This window comes from Lytechinus variegatus, chromosome 16, assembly GCF_018143015.1.
Source record: "Lytechinus variegatus isolate NC3 chromosome 16, Lvar_3.0, whole genome shotgun sequence".
NCBI classification, from domain to species: Eukaryota; Metazoa; Echinodermata; class Echinoidea; order Temnopleuroida; family Toxopneustidae; genus Lytechinus; species Lytechinus variegatus.
Window position 1 is genome coordinate 9578124 of NC_054755.1, and position 18488 is coordinate 9596611.

An 18488-nucleotide genomic window follows, 5' to 3' on the forward strand; every position below is an offset into this window, starting at 1 on the left:
ACCACCTACACCTAAATGACCACTGATGATTATATTTACAAGTACCGTGCCACTAAGACAAGTGATTTACTGCTTTTAGAAATTTGTCTTCGTAAAACCATTAAATGTCCTCTGTTTATCATGCCGCAACTTCATCAGAGTAGAGGTACCTCTGGAAATCTAAATTTAAATGTTCTATTGATAAGAAGACCATATCAGATTCTTGTAAATCCATGTACCAACAGGATAGACCACCATAGGTGTCTGTGTGAGATGTACAGTAGCTTTGCAATTTTCTTGTGACTTACCGTGCGATGGAGTCATTTGCAGCTCTTGTGCTTTGGTGAGAATAATCCAATCTTTCATGACTTTTCAATTACGAATCATCTTCAGCCGACTTCTCCTCCTCCTCTCTGCCCACTCTTCTTCATTGAAAGGTCGCGTCCCTATTGCCCCCTCCCTCTTCTTTCTTTTCCCCATCTTCCAATATGTCTCAATGTCTTGAGGCTTGTACATCTTCTGAGGTCTTGTTCATGAAGCTGTTTGTTAAAACATGCATGGTGTTACACATGATGTTACACAGCAAATTTTTTTTATAGGGAACTGGAGATTCTTAATTGCGATAAATTTTTCATGATTGTCAGAATTAGGTTGATGGACGTGTGGAGCTTATAATAATAATGATATAGGGTATTTATATTGCGCACATATCCACCTTGTTAGATGCTCAAGGCGCTCCTATAACACAAGCGCTATAAGAGACTTAATTGTAATTTTCGCTGTAAAAAAAACCTAGTATAATTTATCATTATTGTATTCAATATAGACTTGGAAGGGGTGGGAGGGACGGAAGGAGAGAGGGAGGGAAAGAAAGGAAGAAGGGGGTTGAGAAGGAGAAGAGCAAGAGAGAGAAAGAGAAGAAGAAAAAGAGAGGGAAAGAGAGGGAGAGTCAAATAAAGTAAGCATTAAGATACGACACATTACTTCCTTCCCCAATCATCATGAATATTTACAAGAGAAGTTGTCACTATTTATTCTTTTACAAGAGATAAATCCCTTGCAGCGAACTAAGGTCTGCTAAAAGCCCTAATCTCCGGTTGAGTATCTATCCGCTGACATTTCAATATGTGCGTTCCTTTTATTCATTTCATGCTTCATGATGTCGTTTGACAAGTTGCATTAAGTTGTGTTCCTTCTTATTCATCTTTGTGAAGCTTCTTTCATTCCTTCATTATTTCCAGAAAATGAAAAAAAAAACTTTAGCATATTCTTGTTTTTCAAAATATTCACTGCATTATTATTATTATATGTAAAAACCATGCTGAAGTATAGTTGACATGGTTCAAGCAAGAAGTAAATCTGACATTTTCTTGACTGTTCTATCATTGGATAGATGATGTGATTGTACATCCATGGGTAGATCTCTACTTATGAAAAGAATAAGATTCAAAGTAATTTCAATATTATTGCAATATTACTATGTGAATTGGATAAAAACAAGATTACGTAAAAGTGCTTTTTCCCCATTTTCTGGAAATAACAGCGTGGATGAATTCCTTGCTGAAGGAAATTACGCCATGGCTGGGATTCGAACCCACGGCTCTCTGTTTCAAAGTCGGAAGACTAATACACTGGGCCACAATGCTCCACATATTCATAGCATGTTAATTTCAAGTTTGATATTTTAAGCCATACATCTCATAGTAGATGATAAAGGTTAATATATTTCATATCTTTTGTATAGTCCAATAATCTAATCTCTATTGTTCTTTTTGTCTTTGCTCCTCTCCTTTCTGTTTTATCCCTTCTCCCCATCTCTTTCTCCATCTCTCTCCCACTGTCCAATCTCTATTCATCTCTCCACCCCTCTCTCTCCCTCTCTCTCTTTCGCCATCTCTCTCCAGGCATGCATCAAAGAAGGCTACCTCATGAAGCAAACAAGCTCATTCCAGGTAGGTGCACAGTTTGAGAAAATAATTCCAATCTATTAATTTTTTTTTAAAGTGGGGGGGGGTTTATTTTCGGAAAGGTGAACCAAGTAATTACTAGTTTTCTAGTTCTGTACATGTTTCAGGGACAGACTGCTGTCAGCACAGCCCCCCCTCCCGCCTTACTTTCTAAACCATTTCATGGCCCCAAGGGCGGACATCTCTCCCCAAATGTAGGGGGGACCAGGGGCTGGAAAATTTGACAAGCAAAAAAAAGGAAAAAGAAAAGGTTATCACCACACATGTAAGGTCGTCTCGTCCAAAATACATTTCGATTTGGAAGGATGTATTTCTTTCCATCATAAAATACCAAAAATAGTAGGGGGACATTTGATATTGTGTCCCCTATACTATTTTGGGTACTCCCTGGGATTTCCACCCATGCATGGCCCCTGTGTTTTATGAAGAATATCATAGCAAAAAGTTGTACTGTAAATTATTTTTTTTCTTCAGATGACCTAACATTATTTGAAATGCATGAATGCACATTTTGTGTAGTACGTCCAATAGATGAATCTCTGTGTTCACTGCAAATTTGTAATCAAGTGATTATAACTGTGTCAAATCAGCTATACTAATCATGTCAATAACTAGATTTATTGACTATCAATCAATTGCAATTAATCACAAGTTCTGTGATTGATTTCAGGGGCCCGTCTTACATAGAGTTGCGAGTGATCCGATCAACGCAACTATGGAAAGCCAGCAACATCGACATCTAAAATTACATGTTTGTTCAAAATATTTTCTAGAAATGATGTACTGTATATTCATGCATTCACTTTTTTTCTTGACAATTCAGTATGCTTCTCTTTGTTTTCAAAGGATATTGAGCAAATTTCCTAAAGAGAAATGTATGACAATGATGGATTTCCATATACTTGAGATTGATCGGATCAATAGTAACTCTTTGTAAGACGTGGCCCAGTTTAAACGCAACTCTTTCTGCAACGGGCCCCTGGGGCCCGTTGCAGAAAGAGTTGCGTTTAAACGCAAGCCAAGAAATCAATCGCAAGTCCCAAATGCGCGCTGTTGATTGGTTGAAAATCAAGTTGCGCATGATTTTTAGAGTTGCGATCGATTGCAACTCTTTCTGCAACAGGCCCCTGGGGACATACAATTCGCATTGAATTGATCATAAGTTTTTCGGAAACACCACCTATAACTGACATTTGTAGAAATACCATTCAGGAGGATAATGCATGAACCACACTTGATTTACACTATCCCAATGGTAAATCGAGACATTTATCCCTCGTATGGCCTATGTATTTGTGTACAGCTCCATGATCACAATTAAGAGAAAGGAAAGCCCATCGGGCTAGTACAAAAATACATCGCACCTGCCTGCTCTTTGGAAAATATTGGTTGCCCATGGTAACCAGTATAGGGGTGTCTAGGATCCTCATTTTTTTTTAGAAGAGAAAAGGTAAGATGAGGTAAGGGAGACTGAAAAATGAAAACGAAGGGAAAATGCAGAGCCACCAACTATTACCTTTTCGGTGTGATTAGTGAGTTTTTGCAACCAAAATACAGCATTTGATTTTTTCTTCATACAATAAGAATCAGTAAAAAAAACTAATGATAATATTAAATCAATATTTAATCTTGTGATTGAGTGAATTTTTCTCTGTAACTCTATTCATAAAATTTTACACAAGTGTAGTTAGGGAAATGAATTTAGTGAAAAATATCAAACGAGTATTACACTGAAAAATTTCATCAGAATCGATGTGAAATAAAACATTTTTAAAATTTAAGAAGGTTATAACATTTAAAACTTATTTTTCATGAAACATATATATGCACAATTCAGTGACTTGCAAAGGATATGATGTTCCTCACACACTATTTCTTTGTTTTTCCTATTGTTTGAATGATACAATATTTCAATTTTTACTGATATGACAATAAGAACCACCTTGACTGAACCATAAAGTGTTTAAAAAAATGGTCATTCCACATCTTTAGGGAGGAATAAAACTTTGTTTTACAGGACAATGAGGAGAAAATTAAAAATATTTCAGATAATACAATACAAAAAAAATAATAAGTGAGAGACGTCGTCATTCCCCTCATTTGCATACGGACCAGAATGTGTATATAACTGTTTTGTGAAATTGAGCGAAACTTTAAAATGTCATAACTTTCTTATTTCACATCCCATTTTGATGAAATATTCAGTGTTATACTTGTTGAATTTTTCTCTTTTTATTTCAATCAACTTTTTGCTGGGGTGGACTTGTCCTTTAAAACCACAGTGAGATATAAATGTGTTACAAATCTTTGGTTTCCGTCTGCAAGAGCAGTGCACATTTTATTAAAAAAAAAATGGGGAGCAAAATAGATTTTAAAAGTTCCTTTTTTTCATCTCCAGAGTTTGGCAACCTGGCTGAAAATACTAAGAATTAGGACTGAATATTAAGCTTTAATCAACACAGGAATTAGTTTTATAAAATAAAATATTAGGATTTAACCAGGAGTTCAGTGTTTGGGTTATACTGGCTTAGTTTGAACATAAATTCAAGTTGTGGTAGTGATGACAAAAAAGAAATAAAACGAAATCCGACAGAATTTCCACCCGAGTGTTTCTATGAAACGTTAATTGAAATACATATTGATCCTGCTAATTCTGATGATTTAGTAGCAATGGAGGGAGAAGGGGGAGGAGGATGAAAAGAGAAAGGAAGAAGCAAACGGGAAAGAAGGCAGGATTTGGTTTAGGCATTTTGAAAGGGGAAAGACAAAAAGAGCACAATTGTTTCATATCTACTTTTGATGTTAAATGAAAGAGAGATATGGAGAGAGGGACTAAAGAGGGGAAGGGGGGAGAGGAGAGTGCATGATTAAAGAAATTGGTTGAAAATAGGAAAGGAGCACCAAACAAAAACATCTATGGGATTGAAGGGGGGGGGAGAGAGAGATAGACAGAAGTGAAGAGCAGGGGTGCAGAAGAGGAGAGCTTATGACTGGAGAAATTGGTTGAAAATAGGAAAGGAGCACCAAACAAAGACATCTATGGGATGGGGGGGGGGGGAGAGAGAGAAGTGAAGAGCAGGGGTGCAGAAGGGCGAATGGCAGTCAAGTATTTCAATCCCCTCGGAGAAGATTATAGCCAAGTAGGAGGAGGGCAATTTTCCATGTTTTCTGGTATTATCCTTGTCAAATCATCTTCCTCCTCCGAGAATTGAAGATAAACAGGGGTCCCGGCCATCTTCCCCACCTCCAGCAAATACAACCATACATTAGCGTGATTAGCACTTCATAGATGTACTTTCCTCTGTCCTCGTGCCCCGTTCACACTTCGCAGGTAGACCATCCTAAGTAATATTTGGAAGTTTTAGTATCATACCTATCCTAACCAGTTCTAACCAGTTAAAACAAGCTGAGACTTTTCATTGTAGATCTTCAAACTTAATTTTTACTTTATTTTTGCATTGGTTTTATTTTTACAGATCCATTTTAAAATTCCTACTTTGGTATACCTATCACTATCCATGTGAACAGTGTAAATATCTGGAAGTTAAGCCTCTGTTGAAGCTGACAAAAAAAAAATCGTGAAAAGTATCTTGACAAAAACTATGGTGTATATGCCGAAAGACAAAGTGGCCATTCTGTATCAGAATGATATATAGCTTGTGTGGGTACAACAGGCCAATGCTTTATATAACTTCTCTTCTTCTTTTTTCAGCAAAAATTGCTTTGGGCTCTATTTTGTCCAGGATGTTGGGTTAGGGTTACAGATGCAATAGGGTTTATGTTAGGTTTAGTGTTAGTTTTATAATAATAATAATAAAAATAATATGAACATTTGTAATGCGCCGGTATCCATCATAGAAAGATGCTCATGGCGCAATAAAGAAAAGAAAAGGAAAAGGAAAAAGAAAGGAAGTGTTACTTAAACCCAGGGTAGAAGTTTAGTTATTCGATGTGGAATTCATAGCGGAGCAATTGTCGCCAGAGCAAATGTCATGAAACCCTTCTTTTTGACCCGGCTTAAACTTTACTTGTGAACAAGGCAATACGCATGACCTTCCATTCACCCTTCATATCTCCTTTCCCATCTTGCACTACCATCGTATTTTCCTCTCCCGGTGCGTCCTTTCTTCGTTCCCCATCACAAAATCTTATTTTGTCAATATTTAGCTTAAATCCCAACAGACCCGCCTTAAGAACTTGCTTTCATGATAACAAACTTTGGTTACTTCAATATCTCCCAATTTCATATATGCCTGACCTTTATGAAGAAACTTCTAGTGAAAGAGATAGATCAGGATGGTTTCCATATAAATCCCATTTTCCCAAGACATCTGCCCTCGGATCTCTCTGCTTATCAAATATTTGATTTTCTTGGGATAAGCTTTCACTTTGTCCCGTTTCTATCATGTCCCCATTAGGGAAGAATGCAGTCAATTTACCTCTCTATTCTCTCAAATTGATTTCCTGTTTTTTATGCTTTCTTATTCCTTGAAAATTGATGAATACAGTCCATGTTTATGCCGTTTCCTCTTGGAAATGTTTTGCAAATATTTGGTTAATCTCAAGTCAGATTTGATATTACTTGAAAACAAGATTTCCCATCGGTTTCTCTCTTTGAAGCCCTCCTTTCCGGCTTTCATTATTACCTGTCAATGAATTCATAAGTATCCTTGCGAGTCTCATTAATATTTCAATTGAAGATCTGACTTTGATCTTTATTCCGCATCATCATCTAAAATGCAGTTTCTTAGAAATTCATCTCATTTTATCCTTTTGTTTCTTCCTCTTCTATCCTTTTGGTTCTTCCTCTGCTCTCTTATTATTTTCTCAATCATTTGACTAGGTCATGAATTCTTAATAGTATTTTTGTCGGTGAAACTTTTCTGACATTTATGTTAAAGTATATGAAAGCAGACAAAAATAGTGAACATTGCCTGCTTGTGGATTGTGTTCTAGAAATTTATGGCTTTAGATTTTGTTGGGCACTTTTATTTGCATTAAGAGACAAAATAAGAAGGGGGAATGGAATAAGGAGCTTGGGGCATAGGGCGAAAGATCATGGCAGTTTTGAGGAAGGTGAAAAAGATTGCGATTTAGTTCACATCTACCTCTGATTTTTGATGGTGTTAATGAAAAGAGGGGGAGAAGGGGGGGAGGTTAAAGTGAGCTGAAGGATGAGTTAAGAGGGGAGGGGTAAAAGAGGATCATAGCAAGGAAGGGGGACAAGAAAAAGTGATCAGTTTTTTCATATCTAACCTTGATATTGATTGGATTGAAAGAGAGAGAGAGAGAGATGGAGAAGAAACAAGAAAGAAAGTGGTAAATGGGGAGGGGAAGGGGGGATGACTGTGAAGGTGGGTGATGGGGAGGGGGCGCGGACAGAGGAAGAGATGGGCTGGTATTGGCAATGAGAAAAGGGAAAAAGAAAAGAACAGAATTGTTTCATATCTACTTCTGATGTTAATTGGCTAAGAGTGAGGTGGTTTTCAAAGATTTTAGGGAGGATAAAGTTCTTTCATTCTTATAGTATTTTGGTTTTCTCATGTCGACGATGGAGGAAGGTAAGAGAAATTTAATATGAGGGTGCGTGAATTTTTGAGTTTTTTTGCCTCGCCCATCAGAGATGAAGGCGAGACTTGGGGATCCAAATGTCATCCGTCCGTCAATCACAAACCTGTAATGACACGTAACTCCACAACAGTAAGTCGCTTTTCAACCAAACTTGGATGGTGGATGGACTTGGGGGACCTGCATATTATGCTGCAGTCTGAGGTTACATGGTAAGGTCAAAGGTCATTTTCAGGTCAACGTTAAAGTTTACATGCAAGACTCTCTTATGACACCTAACTCCACAACCGTAAGTCGCTTTTCAACCAAACTTGGATGGTAGATGGACTTGGGGGACCTGCATGTTATGCTGCAGTCGGAGGTTACATGGTAAGGTCAAAGGTCATTTTCAGGTCAAAGTTAAACTTTACATGCAGACTCTTATGACACCTAACTCTGCAACAAAAAGTCACTTTTCAACCAAACTTGGATGTTAGATAGACTTGGGGGACGTGCATGTTATGCTGCAGTCAGAGGTCACATGTTAAGGTCAAAGATCATTTCAAGTCAACATTAAAGTTTACATGCAAGACTCTTATGACACCTATCTCCACAACCATAAGTTACTTTTCAACAAAACTTGGATGGTAGATGTACTTAGGCGACCTGCATGTTATGCTGCAGTCGGAGGTCACATGGTAAGGTCAAAGGTCATTTTGAGGTCAACATTAAAGTTTACGTGCAAGGCTCTTGTGACAAGTGTTATTCCATCCCAGTCATTTCACAATGAAGTTTCGATATAATTCTCTTGCGTGCCCTCGCAAATCATATTTCTGGTTATTTTCATAAGTGGGCGAGATACAAAATTGTTTTTGCCTTGTTTTAATTAGGAGGTCGTCTTTTAATAATACCTTCTATTGTTTGAGAATGAGATAAATTGGGGGGGGGACTTGAAAAGGTATAGGAGTGATAGAGACAGAGGCAGACAGAAGATTTATAGAGAGAAAGACAGACAGAATGAGAGAGAGAGAAAGGGGGAAAATAGATGATAAGTGGAGGTAGCCTCATTTGAGGAAATCTTTATGATCTAGAACACGAAGTGATGTCACTCCGATAACACATCAAATTTACTCTAGTGACAAGGTCTTCTGGCGTTTATGATTACGTTTCATTTTACGTCCAACTGGCAACTTGCCAAAGATGAAAGTTTCTTTTGATTTTCTCCTGCTCTCCCTGTCTCTCTTGTGTTTGCACCATTGTTTACTACCGATCCTTCTGTTATGTTTGTTTCATTTCGTTCAAGAGTCTCCGATTTCTTTTCGGGAAAATTTAATCACATCATGAGATAGAACATCGGGTTACATTCTCACAGAGAGATAATCTCTTATAAATGAATTTATTTTTTATTTCTTACCAAAATGTGTGACTTAAAGGACAAGTCCACCCCAACAAAAAGTTGATTTTAATAAAGAGAGAAAAATCTAACAAGCATAACACTAAAGTTTCGTCAAAATCGGATGTAAAATAAGAAAGTTATTACATTTTAAAGTTTCTCTTAATTTCACAAAACAGTTATATGCACATCTTGCTGGTATGCAAATAAAGGAGACTGACGTCACCCACTCACTATTTCATTTGTATTTTATTATATGAAATATTCTAAATTTCTCCTCATTGTCAAGTGATACAATGATTAATTCCTCCCTGAACATGTGGAATTAGTATTATTTACTATTATACGGTTCAGTCAAGTTGGTTCTTATAGTCAAATCTATTAAAAATGAAATATTGTATAATTCACACAATAAAAAACAAAAGAAATAGTGAGTGATGGACATCATCGACTGACTTGCCTAGTTGTGCATATCACTGTTTTGTGAAAATAAGTGAAGGAAAAGATGAGGTTCTTTCTTTCTTTCTTTCTTTCTTTCTTTACTTTTTACCCTTCATTAGTGCATTCTTTCATTATTTCCTTATTAGTTTCTTTCTTTCCTTTGTTAGTGCATTCTTTCATTCTTTTTTTATTACTTTCTTTCTCTTTTCTTCCTTCTTTCATTTTGTCTTTCACAGATTTTAATTGGCTTTTGTCATGTGTTTCTTGATAAGGTTACATTTGTCTTTTATTGACCCCCACCCCTTGTCATATTGTCAGTCCAACCATGCAATATTTTTGGATTATATATTTAGTTAACTTATTTGACTCCATTGTGTTAAAAGACATTAAAATCTGCAGATTCCGATGAGCATTTTGACTGTTAAGATGCATTGTCAAAGCAAAGTATATTTTTGCCTTCATTGAAATTTATGATATGCAATCTTAGTTTTCTAATAAATGAAGATAAATTTTGGTTCAGACTGTAGCACTTCATAATCCAGTAATTTGTACAGTTAGGGGTAACTTATACCCTTTTCATAAACCCATCCTCCAATTAGCCGCCTAAGAGTAATGCAGATAATTCAATAAAAATTGTGTTCACAAACTGAACTGCAAAAATAACCCGCATTATTTTTTTTACGAGCGCCCGTCCTGAAAAAGGCGGATAATCGTCATAACAACTGCACACACCCCCTCTGATGCAGTTGTGTTGGAAAAGGGTGACCTTGTGACCGCACCATGGCAATTATCCGCATTACTTTTGAAATGCGTTCATAAAGTCAAAATCTGGTCCCGATGCCGCTATTATGTGGATAATTGCAGCATCAAAATAATGCGGATAACTCTGGTCCTCCTCCGATTTTACGACCAAATTATGCTGCTATTAGCCGCATAATTTGGTTTATGAAAGGGGTATTACAAGTTTTTTTAAGCACTCCCTCCCCTCCCCCTCAGCTGTGGTGGTCTTGACACAGTCAGGTACGTGATTCAGACTCTATTAAATTTTGTATTCATGTATTCATGACAGATTTACAGTCCTTCGCATTCTATGAAATCAGCAACTGCGGAAACACTCCCTTCTGCACCACGAAAACGAAACTTGGATGCAGTTTCCACGATGGACCGAGGTTTTTGAATTTTAAAGGCCAAGAAGATGGGCGAGACATGTAATCTGGGGCAAAGATGCGGAAATCGATACAAATTAAATTCAGGGTGGGTGAAAACAGAGGAGGATATTCATTTCTTGATGAGTGATGCATATATACTGCCGTTTTGGCATCGGGCCAAGCTTACAGTTTCCATGATATAAAGTAGTGAGATATATGGTCAGTTCCCCCATGTCTGCGCGGTCTCCCAAGTCTGCGCACTCGCGTATCTGCGCGATTTTAGTGAAAGAAGATACGCAACGTGCACGAACTTTACACATGCATGACATAGAGAGGTATTCATAAAAAAATCCGACTCAAAATGGTGGAAAAATAATGAATTCAGGGCATTTCATGTGACAGCCTCAAAATACAGCTTTTGTCATCAAAATCCTCGAATCGTGTGCAAAGTGAATGAGTGCGCAGACGTGGGGTACCATTTTTTTTTCAATCTGAAAATGACTGCCCGAGATTTTTTCCAAGAAAATTATATATTTCTTTCAAATTTTTATGAGATATTTGGCACACTAACTCATTATGATGTAAGGAACATTATCAACTGAAAGATTTTGTGAAATAAGAAGAAATTCATGTTAAATCTTAACTCAAATTGTTAGGTGCGCAGACTTGGGGCCCACCATCATACATACAAAGTTGGGCATCAACTGAATCCATTTGTCTCGTTTAATCACTTACTATCTTGTCAAAAAGTCAACCTTGCCATTCCAAAATTGAAAATTTCACAAATTAATTTTTGTTAATGCCTACATTAATCTGAAGTCACTTATTCAGGTGGCTGTGTTACGACAAATATCCAACCATATAATACCCCTTTCATAAACCCAATTACTATGAATTAGGTGGCTAATAGCAGCATAATTTGGTCGTAAAATTGGAGGAGGACAAGAGTTATCCGCATTACTCTGATGCTGCTATTATCCGCATAATAGCGGCATCGGGATAAGATTTTGAGTTTATGAACGCATTTCCAAATAATGCGGATAATTGCCATGGTGCGGTCACAAGGTCACCCTTTTCCAACACAACCGCATCGGAGGGGGCGTGTCCAGTTGTCATGGCGATTATCCGCCTTTTCAGGACGGGCGCTCGTAAAAATAATGCGGCTTATTTTCGGAGTTTATGAACGCAATTTTTATTGAATTATCCGCATTACTCTTAGGCGGCTAATTGGAGGATAGGTTTATGAAAAGGGTATAAGTGACATTGGCACAGATGTGACATGCTCTTCGCAACTTTAAAGCTGAAGGAACATAGTTGCACCAAACAATAATCAGAAAATCTTTAAATCAAGGTTAATTGTCACCAGGGTCATGGCAGATTTAACTTTGGTACTTACAGAAATACAGTTGTGTACAGATGGGGCGGGGGGGGGGGGGGTGCCCCCCCAAATATTTTACAACCAAGAAAAAAAGAGAGAAGGGTGAAATATATTATTTTCTGAATATTATGCCACAATCTATTTTTAAAAAATGGGTTTTTGTAATAAAAATGTCAAAATTTTTGATTGCTCACTTCTCTCACTTGTAACATTTTATAAATTTTGCCTGATATGCCATATCTTGCCCCCTCAAAAATTTTGACTCATTAAGCCACTGGAATGCCATGCTTTTTTGTCAATGTCTAAACAATTGAATCTTTTTAACAAATAGAACAGTCTACTTTTCATTTATACGTACATTTACTTTGAGTGTTATTTCATTGGATTCTGTTTGAAATCCTATCAACATCGTTATCACAACTGGCTTTGATGTTTAAGACAAACTAGTTCCTTAGTTTTTAGCAAGAGATAACAAAACAGTCATTTTCATATCTACTTATTGACATGGTGTATCTGCAACCATCTTCTTCACCAGGACACCATCTTTATGAAAGGGTAAAGGGTCTTGTTTGTGAAAGATTTTGCAAGATATAAAAAACATCTGCCTTAATATGTCACTGTGATTGGGAAACAAAAATTTGTACTGTTTATGAGAAGCTTGTGTAAATTCGAGTGCCCTGGTAGATGCCATCAGCCTTATTACAAACAGGAAGGCAAAAGATATTCGTTCGAACCAACTCATTCGAAATTTTTTCAATTTGATATTGGTGATTGACAAAAATGTATGAATATGATTGAAAATCTAACACTGATTCAAGAAATGGTAACTACTGAACTCCCATTGCCCAAATTGGGAAGATATGTATATCAATGACTTGGGAACTATTTTTGACCGGCGGAAAATTAGGGCTATATTAATGTTTCAGTTGATAAATTTGATCCCGTCATAGTTATCTTCATAAATTGCAATTTATTTTCAAAATGAGCTGGCCACGAAACCTTTTTCTGGTCTGATATGGAATGTCGGATTACACACAAGTCTATGGGGAATGTTTTACGTTTGTGGTGCCACCTGGTGTGAAACTGTTCTACTCTTTACCACTAGAGGGCTCACTATGAAGTTGGATTTAGTGCCACATCAAGTGATTGAGTCATGAGAATGCTGCTACTAGTATTACTGTAAGAATGTAAAGAAGATAGAGATGTGATAAAGAGAGAGGAGAGTGAGGGGGGGGGGATTATGTGAGGATTTTTTTGTAAGTTTTATGGCAAAGGGTGTATGGTAATAAGAAAGAAGTAGAAAAAGATACAGACGGAGACAAACACACACACACACGCATACAGAGAGGGAGAGAGAGAGACGATTTCAGCATTTAGGAGCAAAGCCAAGGTAATGTTTGAGAATGTTTGAGGGTGGACACTCAATGGGGATAAACCATCATACGTATTGGCGCCCTCTTGTGGTCAGAAGCTGCCATTATTTAGGTGGAAGAATCCATAGAGTAGTGCTCCCTTCTCTGGAATGAAATTCAATTAAAAATAACCAAAGATTTCTAACAAGATTTTTTTTTAAGATCTTGGGTTCCAAGTAAACAAGCTATGTTTGAAAATACAGAATATATTTTATTGACCAAATTAAGAATGCATCATATATTACTTACCAAATATATTTTTTGTATATATGCCAGATCTGATTTTTCAAACTTGGTTCTTTGATTTAATCTTTTATTTACTGAAAGTAATGGATGTTATATTGAAGTAATCTTCTAACACTATTTCATTAGTTTCTTTTTATTCACTGTTTTGGCATAAATCATGCACTTATTGATAAACTAAACTTTGCAATGTTGAGGTTGATAGGCATTGATTTTATTTGTATAATTACTATTCATTGTCACAGTGTAATGAAAAAAAAAGATCACCTGCTAACTGTATAATGACATTCTAATTGCACTGTGCTATATATAACTGCATTCAAGATGCTGTGTAATTACATTTTAATGACCATCCAATTACTACAATAAACAGCTTCACCTTGGCATAAGATAACATTTTTGAGCATATATTTATATACACCACACTCCCCACCCCCGTTTTGGCTATTCACTTATTTGTACAAGACTGACAATGATTTGCAGTGGGTACATGTACCTCTTTTACAGCCCCCCTATTCATCACATTTGAAGGCAACAGAAAGCACCTTTTTGCATACAAATGCTGAAACTCTAGATGATTTTGCAACTTTTTTTACCAATTAAAAATTAAAGATAGCTTTATTTTGCTACTAATAGAAAATGTTAAACTGTGATTTAATTCATATCATTTCATTTTTGTTTTGTTAAACAGAGATGGAGAAGGAGGTATTTCAAGATTAAAGGAAGGAACCTTTACTATGCGAAAGACAGCAATGTAAGTATATCATCCTTGTGTATTTTTTCCATGGAGATATTTACTGTGTTTACACACTGCAACAAAAAAGCCAATTCTGCATCGGCTCATGGTTCTAAACCGCGAGCCGATGTAGAATCGGCTTTTTCATTGTGTGTAAACACGATTAACTTGCATCGGCTTGCGGTGCAGAATTGTCAATTTTGCACCACCAAAGTAGTAGGTTCAGAACCGGGAGCCGATGCAAAATCGGCTTTTTTCTACGTGTAAACAGAAAGCCGATTCTGCATCGGCATTTTATTTACTTTACCATCATGACGTACTTGTAAACGCACGCAGCCAGCGTTGTCTTTATTATGACGTATTCAGTTGGTGCGCGGATCATTTCAGGTTTTTGCTACGCGAGCTGTGACAGCGTGTAAATGCGGTGCAAGATAGCTGATTCTGCATCGGCTTTTGGTTCAGAACCAAAAGCCGATCACATGTAAACACGATAAGTGTTCCATGGCATTTGCTCCAGTGACATTTGCTTAGCTGCAAATTCCACACATTAATGGAACAACCAACTTCAATCCTGGATTTAACACTATACCCTATCTTTAACATAAAACCCTATTGCAACCCTAACCCTATATCTTAGACGAAATAAAGCCCGGAGCAATTGTCGCCGGAGCAAACGTCTCGTCACTGTAGGAAGAAAGATTTTATCATAATGAATGTTACAATGGCTTGCTATACATGCTGGCATAAACGGACTAAATTGATCTTGCGCCTGTAGCTGAGAAAGTTACATTTAATCACATCTGAAATAAAATCAACCGCAAGTCCTAAATATGCGTGTATGACTGGCGCAAAGACAAGTTGCGTTTGATTTTCTGAAGTTTTGTTTGATTGCATCTGCTTATGAAATCAGCCCCAGGCATGAAAGTTTATTGTAAAAAAAAAATCGAACAAAATAGCGATGAAGGGTCAAGGAAATTTCATGATATCTGGCCCTGTCTTACAAAGATTTGCGATTGATATGATCAATCTCAACTATGGAAAGCCAGGACCATCAACATCTAAAAGGCATGATAGTTCAAAATGTTTTCTAGATATGATGTATATTCATAAATTTATTGTTTTCTTGATAGTTTGGTGTGTTTGCCTTTGTTTACAAAGAACATTTGCACATTTCCTGTACAAAAAGAATTATGACTTTGATGGATTTCCATAGAGTTACGATTGATTGGATCAATCGTAACTCTTTGTAGGACGGGACCCTGATGTCATATGTGAGCAGCTTCCCTCATATATTGTGTAGTAAAAAAAGATAATGTCATGAAATGTCATTTACTCGAAAAAATTGAAAAAGTTTTTTTTTATTGTACCTTCTGTATATCAAGAGACAAATCAACTCACACCCACTCATTAAAGAAGAAATTATCAGTCACCATGCACTATTAAATAATTGAAAATTATACATTTTATATTGCGTAACATAAGAGGCAGTTGCTTGTATGTATGACGTCTCAAATAAAAAAATATTGAATAATTTATTAATCTTTTATAATAGATTTTCTTTAAACCTTCACCGATGTTATCATTATTTCCTTGGTATTTTGACAAACTTTTGGTCTGGGGGATTTTTTTCCCCTTTAATAGGATTCTGAGGTATACAGACTTACAATAAGAAGTCCTTTGACATTTACATTTCACATTTTGACCAAACAACCACGTATGGACATACCTTCTCCTTCCCAAACATTAATAAAGCACAGGAGAAAATGTGAAACAACATTTGAAATGACGAAGCTCTTGCTGTCCCAACACGGCTAACTCGATCTAGAGGACAAAAATCAATCCCTGGAACGTTGAACCCGAGCGAAAGAGCGATGTTTAGCATGTCATGTGATATGGCTAATCGATCGAAGAAAGAGGGCCGCTGGGACATTGGCGGCTTAATCGTTCTCTGTCTCGAAGGTCTCTCTCTCTCAAGCTCTTTACAAATCAACTATTCAGGAGAAGTCTGTTGTCGCTGATATCGTGTTTCTATTAAATGTTTCTGTCAACTTTGAGGAAAGTATTGTGTAAGAGAACATTAGGACAACTTCCTAGAAATAGCGATGAGAGTTAGAAGTTTGCCGAGAGGCCTAGTTGATCTTTGTCTTGAAAGAAGAAAAAAGATGAAAACATTTTTTATATACAATGCAAATTCAAATTTTCATGATTGCAATGTGTTCTTGTGAGTATCGGTCTCCTTTTTAGTCTGCAGTTACCTGGAGATTACTACAGAAAATTGCTTTTTGAAGTGATAAAAAAAAACAATTCCAGGTCTGGGTAGAATAAACAGTATAACAGGGAATATCAGGGAATATTTTGGGCTTATAAAGTTTGACTCTAAAATGAGGTATTTTGGTCCATTTCATTTCCAGGTAAAATGAGCGTGAATCTAGGTCATTTGACTCCCCCCCCCCCCGAACAGAGCCCCTGCTGATGATGGTCATCATATTTTTTATGTCCAGTGTAACCACTTCTGTTACAAACCAGTAGGCAATGCATGCCATGATATGCTTGTCTTACCCTTCTACAATCTAAATGCTAAGTACCAAGCTTGATGGCAGGAAGTACCTTCGTTTAAGCCTTTGGTATGGCTCAGCTGGGGATTGAACCCACAACCTTCCATTTATGAGACATGTCCTCTACCACTGAGTCATAAGGGAATCCTTGGAGCCACCATGACTAGTTTGTAATGAGTGAACAAATGAAGTAAACACACACAAAAAAAATAGTTTGAGCATCTCCAATTTCCTCTTTAATTTGGACCTGTTTTTGACAGCAAAGCTCTTGTCATGATACAAATTGACATATATACAGATGGTGAATGCGGCCAAGACAGCGCACCATCGACTGAGATACGATACGGCGAGCGATGGGATTTCTCTCCTTTTAATGGTGCCGACCGATATCATTAGGGACGATCTATTTTGCCTCGTTTATCTTCCTGAGATGAACCCCTTCGGGAAAGGAGGTGGCATAGAATCAATGACGCAGAAATCATTGTCTGGGACCGAGGAGGATTATAAGGGGGTTGCATAGCATGGCACAGATAGTTGTTTACTGTATAAATGGGAATAGATGGAGAATTCATATAGAGTTGGCTTTAATGCGAGGAAAAAGAGGGAAAATGGATTTCGATAGAAGGGCTGCAGGTTTCAAGAAGAGGAAGAAGATTTTCCACAAAATATGCATATTACCAAAAAAAAACACATTGACTAAATAATATTTACTGTATAACAGATATTGTAAAAGATGAGGAACATTTTAAAAAGTATAGCTTCTCTAGGTTACTAATAAAAGAGAAGAAGATGAACCAGATACGTCAGTATGACAAAGTAGGAAGAGGGAAAATGAAGAAAAGAAGATAAGGAAAGTACTAGAAATAAAAAGATGGAGGTGTGCATAGGAAAAAAAGGGGAAGAAAGATCTCTTTTTGTATACTTTAAGTCGATAATGAAAGATGAAAAGATAGATGGGGAGGGAAGAAAGAACTGTTTTATTCTCATCTTTCTGTTTGTTTCTGTTTCTCGGTGTCTCTTTGTGTGTGAGAAAGGCTGAATTGCAAAATCTTTTTACAAATTATATAAACATGATAATAAGTCACATAATTACACAATTCTTAACAAATCAAAATAGTCAGTATACGATCCCTATAAACAAATTTGCCTAGTTAATAGTATGTGATATATTATGCATTATTTGAAGAAGAAAAGTATAGACACATAAAAAAAGACAATTCATTTAAAACACACATGCCATGTCCATCAACTTACACTATGAAACAGGCATTAGAGCAAGAACAGTTTGATTTATACCCCTTTCATAAACCCAATTATGCGGCTAATAGCAGCATAATTTGGTCGTAAAATTGGAGGAGGACCAGAGTTATCCGCATTATTTTGATGCTGCTATTATCCGCATAATAGCAGCATCGGGACAAGATTTTGAGTTTATGAACGCATTTCCAAATAATGCGGATAATTGCCATGGTGCGGTCACAAGGTCACCCTTTTCCAACACAACCGCATCGGAGGGGGCGTGTCCAGTTGTCATGGCGATTATCCGCCTTTTTCAGGACGGGCGCTCGTAAAAATAATGCGGCTTATTTTCGGAGTTTGTGAACGCAATTTTTATTGAATTATCCGCATTACTATTAGGCGGCTAATTGGAGGATAGGTTTATGAAAGGGGTATTAGGAGAAGTGAAAA

The 18488-nt window shown here is 36.9% G+C and overlaps 1 protein-coding gene across 1 annotated transcript in view; it reads left to right on the forward strand.

Moving 5' to 3' along the window:
* Positions 1 to 1867: 1867 nt before the first annotated feature.
* The window catches only part of LOC121430216 (diacylglycerol kinase eta-like), a 34318-nt gene continuing 17697 nt past the window's right edge, over positions 1868 to 18488 (forward strand). The window contains exons 1-2 of the mRNA XM_041627494.1: positions 1868 to 1931; positions 14200 to 14262. Coding sequence (XP_041483428.1) covers positions 1908 to 1931; positions 14200 to 14262 — 87 coding nt within the window. The 5' untranslated portion in view covers positions 1868 to 1907. The remainder of the gene's footprint in view (positions 1932 to 14199; positions 14263 to 18488) is intronic.